The following is a 22,332-nucleotide window of genomic DNA, read 5'->3' on the forward strand; positions in this document are numbered from 1 at the left end:
CATTAAATTTAATCTGCCACGTTTCTGCCCATTTCACCAGTCTGGCTACATCCTCCTGAAGTCTGTTACTATCCTCATTGTTTGCTACATTTCCGAGTTTCGTGTCATCTGTAAATTTTGAAATTTTGCCCTGGATCCCCAAGTCCAGATCATTGATATATATAAAAAAAGCAGTGGTCTGAATCAACGTTCACGTTAAGTTGCGCGGCCACGCAGCGGTCTGGAGGTCCCGCGCAGCCGGCTCACCGCCCTATAAATGGAATAAACGCGCATGCGTGGAAATTTGAATGGGCCGTGCAGCCCGTTAAAGGGGCCACGCATCTAAAAAAAAAAAGGAGGGAACATTGATCCTAATACCGACCCCTGGGGAACATCACTGTTTACCTCCCTCCAGTCTGAAAAGAAACCGTTCACCACTACTCTCTGCTTTCTGTCCCTTGGCAGAAAATTGGGAGGGGGCGAGAGCAAACAGCACCTGATTTCTCGTCAAGCACTCACGGGAGCAGGGGATTTGCCCTACTTTAAATGTCAGTCTCTTAAATATACATTATAAAAAGGGAGACGCTGTCCCTTTAAAATCAGTCATCCACGGGGACGCGGTCCTTTCAATGAAAATCTCATAGAAGAGAGCGCCTGTCCCTTTAAGAGAACCCCCACCACTCCCATATTTCTAAGTGCTTGAAATTAATAATTAAAAACGCAGAAAATTAATATTTAAAAAATTAATTCAGGAAGAAAAAATATTTTGACTCACATTTGCTCCACAGGGTTTCTTGTTTCTGTTTCATCAATTTAAAAATGAACTGCTTTTTTTATGATCAGCCATGATCGCATTGAATGGCGGAGCAGGCTCGAGGGGCCGAATGGTCTACTCCTGCTCCTATCTTCTATGCTTCTATGTTTAAAACAAGTATCTTCTGTAAAAGAAAATTAGTTTGAGCTGTAAAATGTGAAAGGAACATTAAAAATAAACTTTCCCAGGATCAGATTCTGACCAGGCCGCTTTACAAAATGGCGGCAGGCCGATCCCAGGTCCCGCCTCCTCCTTCGCCACGATTGGTTGGAGGACCAAAGCCCCTCGGTCGGTCCTCCAGGCTCCGCCTCCCCTCGCTCATTGGTGGAGAGCTCAGTGTCAGTCAGTGCACGCCGGCGACGTCGTGACGTTGCAGGGTGGGCGGTTGGAGCAGGCGGGAAATTAAATTCATTTAAATTAAATCTCCCGTCAGCCTCCTCTGTCCCAATCAGCCGGCGCAAGTCCCGCCCCTCGGGCTCCCCGATTGGTTGGAGGACCCGCCGCCGGCTCGCTCCTCCAGCCCAGCCCCGCTCACTCCCTATTGGTCGGAAGCTTCCGTCAATCAGGCCCTGGGCCCGGGTCCTATCTTCTATGTACTTTCAGTGATGACTTTTATAAACTGGTTTTACAGGAAATTAGAAGAGGAGGGGAGAGATTTGAAGACACTCGGTCCCTTTGTGACTCTAAAGCTGCAGCTGACCCCGCGCATGCGCTCCATGACCCCGCCCTCTCCTGCTCCACAGGCGCCCGGCCCGCACCACGCATGCTCAGCACACCCCCTGGGCCCTTGTCAATCATCCTCCCCCTCTGAACAGGCACCGCCCCCTCCCCCCTACTCCGCATGCACCGCCGGGCCCGCTCCCGAAGTTGAGCCGCGACCGCGCCTGCGCAGGGCCTCGGATTCTGGGGCAGGCCCGGCCAATCCCGAGAGTCCGGATCACCGGCGGAAAGTGAGTTTTATCCGGGTTTATTTATATATAGCGGAGAGAAGCGCGGGCGGGGAGATAAATAAACAGAAAATACAAACCGCACCGTCCCAGCGCCCTCCCGGCACCGAGCGGAGCGGATTGAGCGGCCGCAGCCCCTTGTCTTCTGCAGGGAGCCGGACTGGGGCACGTCATCAACTCCACGGCGGTGACTGACGGGAGCTCCGACCAATAGGGAGAGAGCGGGCGGAGCTTGGAGGACTGAGGTGGCGGCGGGTCCTCGAACCAATCGGGGTGTCCGAGGGGCGGGACTTACGCCGCCTGCTTCTCCCGCTGCTGAGACAAGTGGAATGCAGCAGAGGGCGCTCTTCTGAGTTTGGGGCTCAGGCCTGTTAGTGGAGCAGTGCAGAGGGAACTTTAATCTGCACTGGACTTTACTCCCTCAGCACTGCACTGGAGGGGCAGCACAGAGTTTTAGACTCGAGTCTCTGGAGTGGGACTTCAACCCACAACCTTCTGACTCAAGAGGAGAGCGTGCTGCCGCCTGAGGCACGGCTGACACTCTGTATCTAACCTCTGCTGTGCCTGCCCCGGGAGTGTTTGATGGGACAGTATAGAGGGAGCTTTACTCTGTATCTAACCCGTGCTGTACCTGCTCTGGGAGTGTTTGATGGGACAGTGCAGCAGGAGCTTTACTCTGTATCCAACCCGTGCTGCACCTGCCCTCACGAGCAAATTTGGCTAGGGTAAATAAAATCAGAGAGTTAACTGCGTGGCTCAAAGAGTGGTGCGAGAGAAATGGGTTTTGCTTCTTGGGACACTGGCACCAGTACTGGGACAGGAGAGCGCTGTTCCATTGGGACGGACTTGACTTGGCCAGTGCTGGGACTAGAATCCTGGCGAATCGAATAACTAGGGCTGTAGAGAGGGCTTTAAACTAATTAGTGGGGGGGAGGTTTCAAGAGAGCGAAATATAAAAATGTCAGCGGAGAAGACAATAGAGCAAGGTAGCAGTGGGGGAATTAAAAACCAGAGCGTGTCAGGAAGGGACAGAATATATAAAGGTAAAGTAGTAATGGGGGTAAAAGCAGGAATAAATTGTCACAAAACATATTTAAAAGTTCTTTATCTGAATGCACGCAGCATTCGTAACAAAATAGACGAGTTGACGGTACAAATAACTACACATGGGTATAATCTGGTGGCCATTACGGAGACATGGCTGCAGGGTGACCATGACTGGGAACTAAACATCCAGGGGTATTTGACTATTAGGAAGGACAGACAGGAAGGAAAAGGAGGTGGGGTGGCTGTGTTAATAAAGGATGGAATCACTGCAATAGCGAGAAATGATATTGGGTCAAAGGATCAGGATAGTGAAACGGTTTGGGTGGAAATAAGGAATAAGGGGAAAAAGTCACTAGTGGGCATAGTCTATAGGCCTCCTAATAGTTGCAACTCTATTGGTCGGAGTATAAATCAGGAAATAGGGCTTGTAATAAGGGAACAGCTATAATCATGGGAGATTTTAACTTTCATATTGACTGGACAAATCAAATTGGGCAGGGCAGCATTGAGGAAGAGTTCATAGAGTGCATTAGGGACGGGTTCCTTGAGCAGTATGTTACTGAACCAACCAGGGGGCAGGCAATCTTAGATCTGGTCCTGTGTAATGAGACAGGATTAATAAAAATGTCCTAGTAAAGGATCCCCTTGGAATGAGTGACCATAACATGGTTGAATTCCAAATTCAGTTGGAGGGTGAGAGAGTTGGATCTCAAACCAGCGTACTAAGCTTAAATAAAGGAGGCTATGAAGGTATGAGAGCAGAGTTGACTAAGGTGGACTGGGAAAATAGATTAAGGTGTAAGACGGTACATGAGCAGTGGTGTACATTCAAGGAGATATTTCACAACTTTCAAGAAAAATATATTCCAGTGAGGAAAAAGGGGCGTAAAAGAAAAGACAGCCATCCGTGGCTAAGTAAAGTAATAAAGGATAGTATCCGACTGAAAACAAGGGCATATAAAGTAGACAAATTTAGTGGGAGGATAGAAGATTGGGAAGCATTTAAAATACAGCAAAGAATAACTAAAAGATTAATTAAGAAAGGGAAGATAGATTATGAAAGTAAACTAGCAAAAAATATAAAAACAGATAGAAAGAGTTTCTACAGTTATATCAAAAGAAAAAGGGTGGCTAAAGTGAATGTTGGTCCCTTAGAGGACGAGACCGGGAAATTAGTAGTGGGCAACATGGAGACGGCAAAAACATAGAAATAGGAACAGGAGTAGGCCATTCGGCCCTTCGAGCCTGCTCCGCCATTCAATGAGATCATGGCTGATCTTCGTCTGAGATCATAGCTGATCTTACCAGTTCAGTACCCCGTCCCCGCCTTTTCTCCGTAACCCTTAATCCCCTTAGCCTTCAGAAATATATCCAATTCTCTCTTGAAAATATTTATTGAATTAGCCTTCACAGCCCTCTGTGGCAGGGAATTCCACAGGCTCACCACTCTTTGAGTGAAGAAATTCTTCCTCATCTCTGTTTTAAATGATTTGCCCGCTATTTTTAGACTGTGGCCCCTGGTTCTGTGCTCCCCTGCCATTGGAAACATTCTCTCTGAATTCAGCCTGTCCAGGCCTGCCATAATTTTATATGTTTCGATGAGATCCCCTCTCAATCTTCTAAACTCCAGTGAGTACAAGCCCAAACTATTCAATCTCTCCTCGTAGGTCATTCCCGCCATTCCAGGTATCAGCCTGGTGAATCGCTGCTGCACTCTTTCCATGGCAAGAACATCCTTCCGCAGATGGGGCGACCAAAACTGTACACAATACTCCAGATGCGGTCTCACCAGCACCTTGTACAGCTGTAGTAAGGTATCCCTATTCCTATACTCGAACCCCCTTGATATGAAGGCCAACATACCATTTGCCTTCTTAATCGCCTGTTGCACCTGCATGCTCTCCTTCAGTGACTGGTGCACAAGAACACCCAGGTCCCTCTGCACTTCCCCATCTCCCAATCTATTGCCATTTAGATAATAATCCACCCTCCTGTTTTTACCCCCAAAGTGGATAACCTCGCATTTATCCACATTATAGTGCATCTGCCACGTATCCGCCCATTCCCCCAACCTGTCCAAATCGCACTGTAGCCTCCTGACATCCTCATCAGAGCCCACCCCTCCTCCTAGTTTAGTGTCGTCAGCGAATTTGGAAATATTGCATCCAATTCCCTGATCCAGATCATTTATATATATTGTGAACAGCTGGGGTCCCAGGACAGATCCTTGCGGCACCCCGCTGGTCACTGCCTGCCACTCCGAAAACGAGCCGTTTATTCCAACTCTCTGTTTTCTATCCGCCAGCCAGTTCTCTATCCACGTTAATACTTTGCCCCCAATCCCATGAGCCTTAATTTTGCATGATAATCTTTTGTGTGGAACCTTATCGAAGGCTTTCTGGAAGTCAAGGTACACCACATCCACTGGCTCTCCCCCATCTATTTTACCAGTTACTTCCTCAAAAAATTCCAGCAGATTAGTCAAACACGATTTACCCTTTGTAAATCCATGTTGACTCTGTCCGATCCTTTCCCCATTTGTCAAGTGCTCCGCTATTTTATCCTTAATAATGGACTCTAGCATTTTGCCCACAACCGATGTAAGGCTTACTGGTCTATAATTCCCTGCTTTCTCTCTACCCCCCTTTTTAAATATTGGGGTAACATTAGCTACCCTCCAATCCACGGGTACTGTTCCCGAGTCAATGGAGTTCCGGAAGATGATCCTTAGAGCATCTGCTATCTCCAGGGCCACCTCCTTAAGTACCCTAGGATGTAGTTTATCAGGCCCCGGGGATTTGTCGGCCTTCAGTCCCCTCAACTTACCCAACACCATATCCCTAGAGATACTAATTTCTGTCAGCTCCTCCCTCTCATTAGTCCCTATGTTTGTCGATATTCCTGGGAGGTTATTTGTGTCCTCCTTTGTGAATACAGAACCAAAGTATGAGTTTAATTGGTCTGCCATTTCCTTATTCTCCATTATATATTCTCCCGAATCGGACTGCAAGGGACCGACTTGGGATTTTACCAGTCTTTTCCTCCTGATATACCGATAAAAGCTTTTGCAGTCTGTCTTTATGTTTGCTGCAAGTTTACTTTCGTATTCTATTTTCCCCTTCCTGATTAATCCCTTTGTCCTCTTTTGCTGTATCCTGTACTGCCCCCAATCTTCCGGTCTGGTGCTTTTTTTTGCCAGTTGATATGCCCTTTTTTTTGATTTTATGCTGTCCCTAATTTCCCTCGTTATCCACGGTTGAGTCACCTTTTTAGGTTTATTTTTATGCCAAACCGGTATAAACATGTTCTGGAATTCTTCCATTCTATCTTTGAATGCTTGCCATTGTCTATCCACTGTCAATCCCCCCAGAAACACCACCCAATCAATCTTACCCAATTCCCGTCTCATACCCTCGTAATTCCCTTTATTTAAGTTCTGGACCTTAGTCTCTGATTCAATTTCCTCACTCTCCATCTCGACTGAGAGCTCGATCATATTATGATCGCTCTGACCCAAGGGGCCTCGTACAAGAAGATTGCTGATAAGTCCCTTCTCATTGCACAATACCCAGTCTAAAATGGCCTGATCTCGAGTCGGCTCCTCGACATATTGGTCCAGATAACCGTCCCGAAAACATTCCAGGAATTCCTCCTCCTCAGAATTTTTACTAATTTGGGTAGTCCAATCAATATGTAAATTAAAGTCACCCATGATGACAGCTGTGCTCTTATCGCACGCTTCTCTAATTTCCCTTTTTATGCCTTCCCTCACCTCCATATTACTATTTGGAGGCCTATATATCACACCCACTAACGTTTTCCTCCCCTTGCTATTTCTCATTTCTACCCATACAGATTCCGTTTCATCCGAGTTAATATCCTTCCTTTTGTATCAGTCTTTACAGTAGAGGACACTAAAAATATCCCAACACTGGACACTCGGACCAGGAGAGCACCGAGGCGGCAGATAAAAGGAGCAGAGAGGCGAGGCCCGACCAGATCGGACCAGGAGAGCACCGAGGCGGCAGATAAAAGGAGCAGAGAGGCGAGGCCCGACCAGATCGGACCAGGAGAGCACCGAGGCGGCAGATAAAAGGAGCAGAGAGGCGAGGCCCGACCAGATCGGACCAGGAGAGCACCGAGGCGGCAGATAAAAGGAGCAGAGAGGCGAGGCCCGACCAGATCGGACCAGGAGAGCACCGAGGCGGCAGATAAAAGGAGCAGAGAGGCGAGGCCCGACCAGATCGGACCAGGAGAGCACCGAGGCGGCAGTACAAAAGCAGGAGGGAGGCGAGGCCCGACCAACTCAGCAGCGGGGAGAGAGGTAAAAAGTAATCAGAGTGTGACGTCACCAGGGAGCAGGTAAGTGATTGGTTGGTGAGTATTTCTCTTTTTTAAACTTTAACTCTGTAGTTTATAGTTACGAAGGTCTTTTCTGGTGTAGCAGCGACTGTTGGTAGACCATACAAGCGCCTTAGAGCTATCTTTAATTGGTGACAGTGAAATAATTTAAATTAATTAAAGGGTAAGTCATGCCAGGAGAGCCCAGCCCCATGTTATGCTCCTCTTGCTCTATGTGGGAATTCAGGGACACTGCCGGTGTCCCTGATGACCACGTGTGCCAGAAATGCATCCAGCTGCGGCTACTAGCAGACCGCATTGCGGCGCTGGAGCTGCGGATGGATGGGCTTTGGAGCATTCACGATGCTGAGAGGGTCGTGGATAACACGTTTAGTGAGTTGGTCACACCACAGGTAAGGGCTGCACAGGCAGAAGGGAAATGGGTGATCATCAGGCAGAGCAGTAGAGGCAGGCAGGTAGTGCAGGGGACCCCTGTGGCCATTCCCCTCTCAAACAGGTATACCGATTTGGATACTGTTGAGGGGGATGACTTACCAGAGGAAGGCAGCAGCAGCCAACTTCCTGGCACCGGGGGTGCTTCTGCTGCTCAGGAAGGGAGGAAAAAGAGTGGGAGAGCAATAGTGGTAGGGGATTCTATCGTAAGGGGTACAGATAGGCGTTTCTGTGGCCGTAGACGTGACTCCAGGATGGTTTGTTGCCTCCCTGGTGCCAGGGTCAAGGATGTCACTGAACGGCTTCAGGGCATTCTGAAGGGGGAGGGTGAACAGTCAGAGGTCGTGGTTCACATTGGGACCAATGACATGGGTAGGAAGAGGGATGAGGTCCTGCAGCAAGAATTTAGGGAGCTAGGTAGCAGATTAAAGAGCAGGACCTCAAAGGTTGTAATCTCTGGATTACTCCCGGTGCCACGTGCTAGTGAGTATAGGAATAGGAGGATAGAGCAGATGAATGCGTGGCTAAAGAGTTGGTGCAGGAGGGAGGGCTTTAGTTTCCTGGATCACTGGGCCTGCTTCTGGGAAAGGTGGTACTTGTACAAGTCGGACGGGTTGCACCTGAACCAGAGCGGGACAAATATCCGTGCGGGGAGGTTTGCTAGCACTGTTCGGGGGGTTTTAAATAGTACCCATGGATTGGAGGGTAGCTAATGTTACCCCACTATTCAAAAAAGGTGGTCGAGAAAAAGCCTGACATCGGTAGTGGGGAAAATGCTAGAATCTATTATAAAAGATGGAATAGCAGAGCACTTGGTAAGCAGTGACAGGATCGGACAAAGTCAACATGGATTTACAAAAGGTAAATCATGCTTGACTAATCTACTGGAATTATTTGAGATGTAACTGGTAAAATAGATAAGGGAGAACCAGTGGATGTGGTGTATTTGGACTTTCAGAAGGCTTTCGATAAGGTCCCACATAAGAGATTAGCGTGCAATACAAGAGATCCGCTCCCGGTAACCCTTAATTCCCTTTACTTCTAGGAAACTGTCTATTTCTGTTTTAAATTTATGTAATGATGTAGCTTCTACAGCTTTTTGGGGCAGCATATTCCATGGACCTACCACCCTCTGAGTGAAGTAGTTCCTCCTCATCTCAGTTTTGAAAGAGCAGCCCCTGATTCTAAGACTATGCCCCCTAGTTCTAGTTTCACCCATCATCGGGAACATCTTCCCCGCATCCACCCGATCCGACCCCTTCACAATCTTAAATGTTTCAATAAGATCGCCTCTCATTCTTCTGAACTCCAATGAGTAGAGTCCCAATCTACTCAACCTCTCCTCATATGTCCATCCCCTCATCCCCGGGATTAACCGAGTGAACCTTCTTTGTACTGACTCGAGAGCAAGTATGTCCTTTCTTAAGTATGGACACCAAAACTGTACGCAGTATTCCAGGTGCGGCCTCACCAATACCTTGTACAACTGAAGCAATACCTCCCTATTTTTATATTCTATCCCCCTAGCAATGAAAGCCAACATTCCATTGGCCTTCTTAATCACTTGCTGCACCTGCATACTAACCTTTTGAGTTTCGTGCACCAGGACCCCCAGATCCCTTTGTACTTCAGTACTTTCCAGTTTCTTGCCATTAAGATAATAACTTGCTCTACGATTTTTCCTGCCAAAGTGCATAACCTCACACTTTCCAGTATTGTATTCCATCTGCCAAATCTCTGCCCACTTACTTAGCCTGTCTATGTCCCCTTGCAGGTTTTTTATGTCCTCCTCACTCACTACTTTCCCTCCCATCTTAGTATCATCTGCAAACTTTGATATGTTACACTCGGTCCCCTCCTCCAAATCGTTAATATAGATTGTAAAGAGTTGGGGACCCAGCACTGACCCCTGCGGAACACCACTAGTTACTGATTGCCAGTCTGAGAATGAACCATTTATCCCAACTCTCTGCCTTCTGTTAGATAGCCAATCCTCTATCCATGCCAGAATATTACCCCCAATCCCGTGATTTTTTATCTTAAGCAATAATCTTTTGTGTGGCACCTTGTCAAATGCCTTTTGGAAGTCTAAATACACTACGTCCACTGGTTCCCCTTTATCCACCCTATACGTTACTTCCTCAAAGAACTCCAGCAAATTTGTCAAACATGACTTCCCCTTCATAAAACCATGCTGACTTTGTCCTATTAAATTATGATTATCCAAATGTCCTGTTACTGTCTCCTTAATAATGGACTCCAAAATTTTACCTACCACAGATGTTAGGCTAACCGGTCTATAGTTTCCAGCCTTCTGTCTACTGCCCTTTTTAAATAAGGGTGTTACAGTAGCAGTTTTCCAGTCTGCCGGGACCTTTGCGGAGTCCAGGGAGTTTTGGAAAATTATTACCAATGCATCCACAATCCCTACCGCCACTTCCCTCAAGACCCTAGGATGTAAGCCATCAGGTCCAGGTGATTTATCCGCCTTGAGTCCCATTATTTTACCGAGTACCACTTCCTTAGTGATTTTGATCGTGTTTAGCTCCTCCCCCCCTTTAGCCCCCTGTTTGTCCAGTGTTGGGATATTCTTAGTGTCTTCTACTGTAAAGACTGATGTAAAATATTCATTCAGTGTTTTTGCCATCTCCATATTTCCCACCATTAATTTCCCGGTCTCATCCTCTAAGGGACCAACATTTACTTTAGCCACCCTTTTTCTTTTTATATAACTATAAAAACTCTTACTATCTGTTTTTATATTTTTTGCTAATTTACTATCATAATCTATCTTCCCTTTCTTAATCAATCTTTTTGTTATTTTTTGCTGTCTTTTAAAGTTTTCCCAATCCTCTATCCTCCTACTAGATTTGGCTACCTTATATGCCCTTATTTTTAGTCGAATACTATCCTTAATTTCTTTACTTAGCCACGGATGGCTGTCTTCTTTTGCACCCTTTTCTTCTCAGGGGAATATTTTTTTTTTGGAAGTTGTAAAATAACTCCTTAAATGTACACCACTGATCATGTATCGTCTTACCCTTTAATCTATTTTCCCAATCCACTCTACTCAATTCCGCTCTTATACCTTCATAGTCTCCTTGCATGCTTGTTTGAGATCCAACCTTCTCACCCTCTAATTGAATATGGAATTCAACCATGTTATGGTCACTCATTCCAAGGGGATCCTTTACTAGGACATTTTTAATTAATCCCATCTTGTTACACAGGACCAGATCTAAGGTTGCTTGCCCCCTGGTCGGTTCAGTTACATACTGCTCAAGAAACCCATCCCTAATACACTCAATGAACTCATCCTCAAGGCAGCCCTGCCCAATTTGATTTGTCCAATTAATATGATAGTTAAAATCCCCCATAATTATAGATGTTCCCTTATTACAAGCCTCAACTATTTCCTGATTGATACTCCGTCCAACAGAGTTGCCACTGTTCGGAGGCCTATAGACTACACCCACTAGTGTTTTTTTCCCCTTATTATTCCTTACCTCCACCCAAACTGTTTCATTATCCTGATCTTTTGACCCAATATCATTTCTCTGTATTACAGTGATTCCTTCCTTTATTAACATAGCCACCCCACCTCCCCTTCCTTCCTGCCTGTCCTTCCCGATCGTTAAATAACCTGGTATGTTTAATTCCCAGGCATTGTCACCCTGCAGCCATGTTTCTGTAATGGCCACAAGATCATACCCATACGTAGTTATTTGTGCCATTAACTCGTCTATTTTGTTGCGAATGCTACGTGCATTCAGATAGAGAACTTTCAAAGATGTTTTGTGACACTTAGTTCCTGCTTTTGCCCTTTATTTACTTTACCTTTTACTCCATACCTTCTGCCCCTTCCTGACACGCTCTGGTTTTTAATTTCCCCACTGCTACCTAAGTCTATGACCTTCTCTGTTGTCATTTTTATTATTTGCTCTCTAGGAACCTTCCCCCCCACTAGTTAGTTTAAAGCCCTCTCTACAGCCCTAGTTATATGATCCGCCAGGACTCTAGTCCCAGCACTGGCCAAGTGAAGCCCGTCCCAACGGAACAGCTCCCTCCTGCCCCAGTACTGGTGCCAGTGTCCCAGGAAGCAAAACCCATTTCTCCCACACCAGTCTTTGAGCTATGCATTTAACTCTCTAATTTTATTTGTCCTAGCCAAATTCACTCGTGTCTCAGGTAATAATCCCTTGTGGTTCTGCTTTTTAATTTGGCCCCTAGCTGCTCAAACTCCCTCAGCAGAACCTCCTTCCTTGTCCTATCTAGGTCGTTGGTACCAACATGGACCACGACAACTGGATCCTTCCCCTCCCACTCCAAGTTTCTCTCCAGTCCAGAGGAGATGTCCTTAACCCTGGCACCGGGCAGGCAACACAGCCTTCGGGACTCTCGCTCTCGGCTGCAAAGAACTCTATCTATCCCCCTAACGATACTATCCCCTACCACTACAACATTTCTTTTAACTCCCCCCACTTGAATGGCCCCCTGCTCCACGGTGCTGTGGCCAGTTTGCTCATCCTCCCTGCAGTCCCTGCTCCTGTCCCCACAGGGAGTAAGAGCCTCGAACCTGTTGGACAAGTGCAAGGGCTGCGGCTCCTCCAACACTACCTCCTGGATCCCCGTACCTGCCTCACTTCTAGTCACACCATCCTGACCCTGGCCACGGAATACATCTGAATTAATTAATCTAATTGGTGTGACTACCTCATGATACACAGAGTCCAGGTAACTCTCCCCCTCCCTGATGTGTCTCCGTGTTTGAAGCTCGGACTCCAGCTCTTCAACACGGAGCCGGAGTTCCTTGAGCAGCCAACACTTACTGCAAATGTGATCACGGTGAGCATCAATGGTGTTCACCAGCTCCCACATATTGCAGCAGCAACACATCGCCTGCTCTCCCATTCTATGTAATTAATTAAATTTATTAATATTATTCTTAAATATCCTCTGCCCCGATTCTAGATGGTGAATATCACACCTTAGAAACTATAAACCAAAGAGATTTAAGCTTAAAAGGAAGAAATATTTACCAACCAATCACTTACCCGCTTTCTGGTGACGTCACACTTGGATTACTTTTTACCTCTCTCCTTCCAGACTGGAGACTGTGAGGCCTTACCTGGTCTCTGGGGACTTTTATAGCCCCGCTCTGCCGCTCGAGATTCCCGCCGACGCTGTGAGGCCTTACCTGGTCTCTGGGGCTTTTATAGCCCCGCTCTGCCGCTCGAGATTCCCGCCGACGCTGTGAGGCCTTACCTGGTCTCTGGGAATTTTATAGCCCCGCTCTGCCGCTCGAGATTCCCGCCGACGCGGTGAGGCCTTACCTGGTCTCTGGGACTTTTATAGCCCCGCTCTGCCGCTCGAGATTCCCGCCGACGCGGTGAGGCCTTACCTGGTCTCTGGAACTTTTATAGCCCCGCTCTGCCGCTCAGGATTCCCGCCGACGCACTGAGGCCTTACCTGGTCTCTCGGACTTTTATAGCCCCGCTCTGCCGCTCAGGATTCCCGCCGACGCACTGTTGTTGAAAAGGGGCCGCAGTCCCCTTTGACTCACCCGCCCCCCCTCTCACCCACCACAAATACTCACAAGAGAGAGAGAGAGAGAGGAGGAAGAATGCTGGTCTTTGTCCCTTTAAAAGTGGCTGCCCACCAAAATGTTCACAGCACCAGGGCTCTTTGTTCTGGATAAAAGTCGAAAAGAGAAAAGGTTCACTTATTTTTAAATGAATGCAGTTGATGAACAGCCTTGCAATAAAGGTAATGCAAAGGAATAAACACGCACAAGCTGGGTTTTTTCCGCCCCCTCCTCCCCTTCCCTTTAACAGCTCCTGCAGACAATGAAAGCAGGAAAGCGGCCTTCAGCCTACCGAGGTCCCGCCCCGCCATTGGTTGGAAGACCGTCAGCCCGCCCGGTCCTCCCAGCGTTTTCCGCGCTCCTGATTGGCGGGCGCCTCGCGTCAATCAACCCCCCTCCGATTACGCGATGACGTCAGCACGCAACGCCCAGGGGTCGGTTGGATCGGCGCACGCCACCGCATGGTAAAAGAAAGACACCCCACACAAATGAGGAAAAACAAAAATAATAATAATCGCACTTTAGAGGGGAGGAGGTTGGGGAAATTAATGAGTGTTTTCAATTTGTTTCGCAAAAAAAAATATTTGAAAATCTTCCCAACGGTGCGAGGCGGGCTGCGCATGCGCTCCAGCCAGCCTTTGACTCCCCCACGTGGGCCCGGGGGCCGGACACGCCCACTTGCCTTCCTCTGCACCAATCACAGCGCGGGCAGGCGCTTCTATCAATCGTCATCTGTCAATCACCCTCCCTTCCCCTGCCAGTGCGCCTGCGCGGGGCCTCCGGGGAGCAGCCGGAAGGCCGGGCCCGGGGAAGAGGCGGAATCAGCGGCCGGGCTAAAGTCAAGTGTTGGGAATCGATTTAAATCGAGGTGAGAAGGGGGGGATCGGAGAGCGAGATTATAAAGTAAAATACGAGTAAAACCAAACCTGAGAGTCGGGAGGACGGGACCTCCGCGGAAGCCGAACGGAGCGGATTGAGCCGCGCGGGATGGCGGAGTGAGCCGGAGCAATGTGATTCTGACTGACGGGAGCGCTGACCAATAGGAAGAGGGCTGAGCTGGGAGGACTGAACTGGGCGGCCTGGTCCTCCAACCAATGGCGGCGCGGCAAGGGGGCGGGGCCTCCTCTCCAGCTCAGGTGCGCTGGGGCCGATTGTGACGCGCTGTCCCCAGGTGAGAGCAGCTCAGTCAGCACAGAGCTGGGGCTGGAATCTGGGAGAGGGGCCGCAGGCAGCGGGCCTGGCAAAGGGGCACAAGCTTCACAATACAAGCTGCTTTCAAATACACAATTGTTTCCTACACACAGCCTTGGTCACTCTGCAAAAAAAACTTTAACAATTCATCATAATTCCCCTGCTTTAGGAGAGGCGTAGAGTGCAAAAAGCAACGAAGTTATGATGAAACTGTGTAAAAGACTGGAATCAGCTGTGGCTCAGTGGATAGCAGAGTCAGAAGGTTGTGGGTTCACATCCTGCTCCAGGGATTTGAGCACATAAAGCGAGGCTGACACGCTAGTGCGGTGCTGAGGGAGTGCTGCACTGTCGGAAGGGCAGTACTGAGGGAGCGCTGCACTGTCGGAGGGGCAGTACTGAGGGAGGGCCGCACTATCATGACCATATTTATTTCGTTTTTGAACGCGTCCTCTGGTTGCATTTCTTCCGCAGCTAGTTTTGCACCTAGATCTGCATACCTATTCCCCATAACGGCCTGGTCCTGGGGTTCATAGAAACATAGAAGATAGGAGCAGGAGTAGGCCATTCGGCCCCTCGAGCCTGCTCCGCCATTCAATGAGATCATGGCTGATCATCCAAATTCAGTACCCTGTCCCTGCCTTCGCTCCATATCCCTTGATCCCTTTAGCCTTAAGAAATATATCCAACTCCTTCTTGAATATATTTAATGAATTGGCCTCCACCGCCTTCTGTGGTAAAGAATTCCACAGGTTCACCACTCTCTGGGTGAAGAAATTCCTCCTCATCTCTGTCCTAAATGGCTTACTCCTTTTCCTTAGTCTGTGACCCCTGCTCCTGGATGCCCCGACCATCGGGAACATCCTTCCTGCATCCAGTCTGTCTAGTCCTGTTAGAATTTCATAAGTTTCAATGAGATCCCCTCTCATTCTTCTAAACTCCAGCGAGTATAAGCCCAATCGACCCAATCTCTCCTCGTACGTCATTCCTGCCATCCCAGGTATCAGCCTGGTGAATCTTCGCTGAACTCCCTCCATGGCAAGAACATCCTTCCTCAGATAAGGCGACCAAAACTGCACACAATACTCAAGGTGTGGTCTCATCAAGGCCCTGTACAACTGCAGCAAGACATCCTTGTTCTTGTACTTGAACCCTCTCGCTATGAAGGCCAACATACCATTTGCCTTCTTAACCACCTGCTGCACCTGCATGCTTACCTTCAGCGACTGGTGCACAAGGACACCCAGGTCTCGTTGCACTTCCCCTTCTCCCAATCTATTGCCGGTCTGATAATCTGCCTTCCTGTTTTTGCCACCAAAGTGGATAACCTCGCATTTATCCACATTATACTGCATCTGCCATGCTTCTGCCCAATCACCCAACCTGTCCAAATCAAACTGGAGTTTCTCAGCATCCTCCTCACAGCACACACACCCACCCAGCTTTGTGTCATCTGCAAACTTGGAGATATTACATCTCGTTCCCTCGTCTAGATCATTTATATATATTGTGAATAGCTGGGGTCCTAGGACCGCTCCCTGCGGTACCCCACTAGTCACTGCCTGCCACTCGGAAAAAGAGCCGTTTATTCCAACTCTTTGCTTCCTGTCTGCCAACCAGTTCTTTATCCAAGTCAGTACCTTGCCCCCAATCCCATGTGCCCTAACTTTACACGCTGTTCTCTTATGCGGCACCTTATCGAAAGCCTTCTGAAAGTCCAAATACACCACATCCACTGGTTCTCCCTTATCTATTGTACCAGTTACATCCTCAAAAAATTCCAGTCGATTAGTCAAGCACGATTTACCTTTTGTAAATCCATTTTGACTTTGTCCGATCCTGTCACTGTTTTCCAAGTGCTCTGCTATTACATCTTTTATAATGGACTCTAGCATTTTCCCCACTACCGGTCTGTAATTTCCCGTTTTCTCTCTACCACCTTTTTTGAATAGTGGGGTAACATTAGCTACCCTCCAATCCATGGGAACTGTTCCAGAGTCTATCGAATTTTGGAAGATGACCAGCAATTCTGTCTCTCTAGTGCTACTTGTCTCTCCCAGTCCTCTCTTCACCTTGTTTCTTTTCTCTAATGTTTCATCCTGGTGCCCATCCCCCTGTCAAATTAATTTAAACCCTCCCCCACAGCACTAGTTAACCGCCCCATGAGGACATTGGTCCCAGCTCTGTTGAGGTGCAACCCGTCCACCTTGGACAGGTCCCTCCTGCCCCAGAACTGGTCCCTCCTGCCCCAGGAATCTGAAGTCTTGCAATATTTCTCTTTCAGGTACTTATCCAATTCCCTTTTGAAAGCGGTGATTGAATCTGCCTCCACCACCCTTTCAGGCAGTGCATTCCAGATCCTAACCACTCGCTGCATCAAAAAGTTTTTCCTCATGTCGCCTTTGGGTCTTCTGTCAATCACCTTAAATCTGTGTCCTCTGGTTCTCGACCCCTCTGCCAATTGGAAGAGTTTCTCTCTATCTACTCTGTCCAGACCCCTCTTGATTTTGAACACCTCTATCAAATCTCCTCTCAATCTTCTCTGCTCCAAGGAGAACAACCCCAGCTTCTCCAGTCTATCCATGTAACTGAAGTCCCTCATCCCTGGAATCATTCTCGTAAATCTTTTCTGCACCCTCTCTAAGGCCTTCACATCCTTCCTAAAGTGTGGTGCCCAGGATTGGACACAATACTCCAGTTGAGGCCGAACTAGTGTTTTATAAAGGTTCTTCATCATTTCAACACTTTTGTACTCTATACCTCTATTCATGAAGCCCAGGTTTCCGTAAGCTTTTTTAACTGCTTTCTCAACCTGCCCTGCCACCTTCAATGATTTGTGCACATATACCCCCAGCTCTCTCTGTTCATGCACCCACTTTAGGATTGTAACCTTTAGTTTAGATTTCCTCTCCTCATTCTTTCTACCAAAATGTATCACTTCACATTTTTCTGCATTAAATTTAATCTGTCACGTGTCCGCCCATTCCACCAGCCTGTCTATGTCCACTTGAAGTCTATCACTATCTTCCTCACTGTTCACTATACTTCCAAGTTCTGTGTCATCTGCAAATTTTGAAATTGTGCCCTGTACACCCACATCCAAGTCTTTAATATATATCAAGAAAAGCAGTGGTCCTAGAACCGACCCCTGGGGAACACCACTGTGTACCTTCCTCCAGTCTGAAAAACAACCGTTCACCACTACTCACTGTTTCCTGTCACTTAGCCAATTCCCTACCCATGCAGCCACTGTCCCTTTTACTCCATGGGCTTCAACTTTACTGGTAAGCCTATTATGTGGCACTTTGTCGAACGCCTTGGAAATCCATGCACACCACGTCAACCGCAGTGCCCTCATCAACCCTCTCTGTTACCTCATCAATAAACTCCATCAAGTTGGTTAAACACGATTTACCTTTAACAAATCCGTGCTGGCTTTCCTTAATTAATCCACACTGTTAATTTTGTCCCTGATTTTTGTTTCTAAAAGCTTCCCCACTCCCGAGGTCAAAATGACTGGCCCGTGGTTGCTGGGTTTGTCCTTACACCCTTTTTTGAACAAGGGTGTGACATTTGCAATTCTCCAGTCCTCTGGCACCACCCCAGTTTCTAATGAGGATTTGGAAGGTTATGGCCAGTACCTCCGCAATTTCTTCCTTCACTTCCCTCAGCGTACTAGGATGCTTCCCATCCGGCCCTGGTGACTTATCTACTTTAAGTACAGCCAGCCTTTCTAGTACCTTGTCTTTATCAATTTTATCCCATCCAGTATCTCCTCTACCTCCTCCTTCACTATGTCTATGGCAGCATCTTCTTCCTTGGTGAAGACAGATGCAAAGTACTGATTTAGTACCTCAGCCTTACCCTCTGCCTCCGTGCGTAGGTCTCCTTTTTGGTCCCTAATCGGTCCCACCCCTCCTCTAACTACCTGTTTATTATTTATATGCCTATAGAAGACTTGTGGATTACCTTTTATGTTAGCTGCCATTCTATTCTCATACCCTCTCTTTGCCCTTCGTATTTTCTTTTTCACTTCTCCTCTGAACTTTCTATATTTAGCCTGATTCTCAGATGTATTCTCGACCTGACATCTGTCATACACGCTCTTTTTCTGCTTCATCTTACTCTCTATCTCTTTCGTCATCCAGGGAGCTCTGACTTTAGTTGCCCTACATTTCCCCTTAGTGGGAATGTACCTCGACTGTACCTGAATTATTTCCTCTTTAAAGGCAGCCCATTGTTCCTCTACAGTTTTGCCTGCCAATCTTTGATTCCAATTTACCCGGGCCAGATCCATTCTCATCCCACTGAAATTGGCCTTGCCCCACAGTGCAGTGGATGCGCTCTAGACTGCACTGTCCCCCCGAGGTGTCGTCACCCTCACCGGGATTCAGCACTGAAAACCGGTTTGAGAGTGCCGCACTCCCGGGGGATTCCTGCACTGCCTTGCCTCCTCAAACCCTGCTGGGCGGCCACCCAGTTACAATTCCCACGAACTCTCTGTGGCTGTGGGGTGACCACCTCCTGGAACGTGCGCTCCAGGAAACTCTCAGCCTCCCGTCTGCCCGGCAGTGACTCCAGCCGCTCCCCAAGCTCAGAGACCCCGCGCTCGAGTTCCAGCCACGGGAGGCGCTTCCTGCACACGCGGTTCACCAGGACACGTGAAGCGTCCCAGAGTTCCCGCATGGCACAGGAATTGCAGCCATCAGTCCCATCGTTTGGCTTAAAATCTGTCTACTTAAGCTATAGATATATCTGATGTGAGGTTAGTGTGCCCTTACCCCTGTTTATTATTCAATCAGTGATTGTCCCTTTGCCAGGCCCGCTGCCTGTGGCCCCTCTCCCAGATTCCAGCCCCAGCTCTGTGCTGCCTGTGGCCCCTCTCCCAGATTCCAGCTCCAGCTCTGTGCTGCCTGTGGCCCCTCTCCCAGATTCCAGCCCCAGCTCTGTGCTGCCTGCGGCCCCTCTCCAAGATTCCAGCTCCAGCTCTGTGCTGCCTGCGGCCCCTCTCCCAGATTCCAGCTCCAGCTCTGTGCTGCCTGCGGCCCCTCTCCCAGATTCCAGCCCCAGCTCTGTGCTGCCTGCGGCCCCTCTCCCAGATTCCAGCCCCAGCTCTGTGCTGCCTGCGGCCCCTCTCCAAGATTCCAGCTCCAGCTCTGTGCTGCCTGCGGCCCCTCTCCCAGATTCCAGCTCCAGCTCTGTGCTGCCTGCGGCCCCTCTCCCAGATTCCAGCCCCAGCTCTGTGCTGCCTGCGGCCCCTCTCCCAGATTCCAGCCCCAGCTCTGTGCTGCCTGCGGCCCCTCTCCCAGATTCCAGCCCCAGCTCTGTGCTGCCTGTGGCCCCTCTCCCAGATTCCAGCTCCAGCTCTGTGCTGCCTGCGGCCACTCTCCCAGATTCCAGCCCCAGCTCTGTGCTGCCTGCGGCCACTCTCCCAGATTCCAGCTCCAGCTCTGTGCTGCCTGCGGCCACTCTCCCAGATTCCAGCCCCAGCTCTGTGCTGCCTGCGGCCACTCTCCCAGATTCCAGCCCCAGCTCTGTGCTGCCTGCGGCCCCTCTCCCAGATTCCAGCCCCAGCTCTGTGCTGCCTGCGGCCACTCTCCCAGATTCCAGCTCCAGCTCTGTGCTGCCTGCGGCCACTCTCCCAGATTCCAGCCCCAGCTCTGTGCTGCCAGCGGCCACTCTCCAAGATTCCAGCTCCAGCTCTGTGCTGCCTGCGGCCACTCTCCCAGATTCCAGCCCCAGCTCTGTGCTGCCTGCGGCCACTCTCCCAGATTCCAGCCCCAGCTCTGTGCTGACTGAGCTGCTCTCACCTGGGGACAGCAACTGGAACCTGAAAATCAGCTTCACTGCCCCTGGGCTGGGAAAGAGCGACATGAGACAACATTCTCCCTCTTACTACTTTCTACACTCCTTTTACAGGGTTTCAGAAATGGAGCATTTACAGACAGGAAGCTCAGACCAAACATCACCTCAGGATCAGACAGAGTCGCTCGATTCATCAGGGCCTGAATATCATCGGCCTTTGCACATGGAAGGAGAGAGCAGCGATTGCAGTGCTGACAAACCGCACACGTGTTCCATGTGTGGACTCGCCTTCAGCCGATTGCCTGCCTTGGCGAGACACGTGCACCGTCACACCGGGGAGAAACCGGGTAAAGGTGGGGACAGCGGGAAGAGATTCAGTTCCCCATCTGCGTCAGATGTTCATCGGCGCAGTCACACCGGGGACAGTCCGTTCACCTGCTCCGTGTGTGGGAAGGGATTTGTTTATCCATCCCACCTGCTGAGACACCAGCAAGCTCACTCTGATGAGAGAGCGTTTAAATGTTCTGACTGCGGGAAGAGCTTCAAATACTCCGGGGCTGTGACCAGACACCAGCTTGTTCACACCGATGAGAGTCCGTTTACATGTTCTGACTGTGGGAAGAGTTTTAAAACCTCCAGGGTTCTGACCAGACACCAGCGGGTTCACACTGGGGAGAGGCCATTTCCCTGCTCTGTGTGTGGGAAGGGATTCTCTGATTCATCTATCCTGCTGAGACACCAGCTTGTTCACACTGATGAGAAACCATTTAAATGTTCGGTCTGTCAGAAGAGCTTTAAACGCTCTGGGGATGTGAAGGATCACCAGCTTGTTCACACTGATGAGAGAGCGTTTAAATGTTCTGACTGTGGGAAGAGCTTTAAAAGATCCGGGGACCTGAAGCAACACCAGCGAGTTCACACTGATGAGAGAGCGTTTACATGTTCTGACTGTGGGAAGAGCTTTAAACGCTCCAATCACCTGCTGAGACACCAGCGAGTTCACACTGTTCTGTAACGCAGGGCCCTGCAGACAGCTGGGGTGACATGAACGTGGAATGGATGAATGTTTTATAAATTCTTGGACTGCTGTTTAATCTTTCAATCTGTTGTGCTGATGATTCCCTTGATTTGACTGTTAATGTTATTTTTGTTTTTCTCCTTATCACAGGCAATTGCCTATTAAAAGTCAACCATCACAACCAATAAAACCTGTAACATAACAAAAAAAAGTTTAAAGGAAACTTAAATGAAATTAAAATTCTATTTTCGGTGGTGATGATGCACGCCAGTCCCTCCGGTACCCACCGGTCACGGAAGGCCTCGAGCGCGCCGGTGGACTGTTCATGTTATTACACAGAATGTACAGCACAGAAACAGGCCATTCGGCCCAACTGGTCCATGCCGGGGTTTATGCTCCATGCGAGCCTCCTCCGACATATCCTCCTATGTTTATCTGGCTTCGTCTTAAATACATCTATACCATTGGCCTCAATAATAATAATCATCAACTTTATTGTCATTGTTAGTGCACAAGTGCAGTACAACGAAATGTAGGCTTGCGGCTCCCGAGAGTGTACATTTAGATTAAGACATTTAAACATTCAACATACATTTGGCTTGTAATACATTAACATAAACATAACCATAATAAAGTGCATTGGCAGATGTGCAGGCTTTAGAGTTTATTTGTGGAGTTCAGTAGGATGACAGACCTGGGAAAGAAGCTGTTCCTAAATCTGGTCGTACGGGTGCGAATGCATCTGTAGCGTCTCCCAGATGGCAGGAGGGCGAACAGACTGTGGCTGGGGTGGGTAGGGTCTTTGATGATGGACCGTGACCTCCGTAAACAGCGTTTCTGGTATATGTGCTCTATGGTCGGTAGCCGGGTGCCGGTAATGCGTTGGGCAGTTTTGACTACCCGCTGCAGGGCTTTCCGGTCATAGTAGCTACAGCTGCCATACCATACTGTGATACAGTTCGTCAGGATGCTCTCTATAGTGCAGCGGTAAAAGTTAGAGAGGATCAGCGGTGACAGGTTACATCTCTTCAGCCTCCTTAGGAAATACAGGCGCTGCTGGGCCTTCTTCACCAGAGAGGAGCTATTGAAGGACCAGGAGAGGTCTTCCATGATGTGGACTCCGAGGAACTTAAAGCTGTCCACAACTACTCCTTGT

At 48.8% G+C, this 22,332-nt stretch overlaps 1 protein-coding gene and 1 long non-coding RNA gene across 2 annotated transcripts; one reads left to right on the top strand and one right to left on the bottom strand.

The window, feature by feature from the left end:
* Nucleotides 1–635: 635 nt before the first annotated feature.
* Nucleotides 636–13,472, bottom strand: LOC147084012 (uncharacterized). The gene is made up of 3 exons (XR_015075932.1): nucleotides 13,373–13,472; nucleotides 13,178–13,271; nucleotides 636–917 (listed from the first exon to the last, which is right to left on the bottom strand). It is a non-coding gene; the product is annotated as an uncharacterized LOC147084012 (long non-coding RNA).
* A 469-nt stretch (nucleotides 13,473–13,941) lies between these two features.
* Nucleotides 13,942–21,959, top strand: LOC147084013 (uncharacterized). Its single transcript, XM_085979964.1, has 2 exons — nucleotides 13,942–14,033; nucleotides 20,273–21,959. Exon 2 carries the CDS (start codon nucleotides 20,283–20,285, stop codon nucleotides 21,171–21,173), a length of 891 nt encoding a protein of 296 aa, XP_085836090.1. The 5' UTR covers nucleotides 13,942–14,033; nucleotides 20,273–20,282; the 3' UTR covers nucleotides 21,174–21,959.
* Nucleotides 21,960–22,332: the final 373 nt, after the last annotated feature.

This window comes from Somniosus microcephalus, unplaced genomic scaffold (assembly GCF_052327205.1).
Source record: "Somniosus microcephalus isolate GS21.2 unplaced genomic scaffold, FLI_Smic_1.0 scaffold7, whole genome shotgun sequence".
In the NCBI taxonomy this organism is placed as follows: Eukaryota; Metazoa; Chordata; class Chondrichthyes; order Squaliformes; family Somniosidae; genus Somniosus; species Somniosus microcephalus.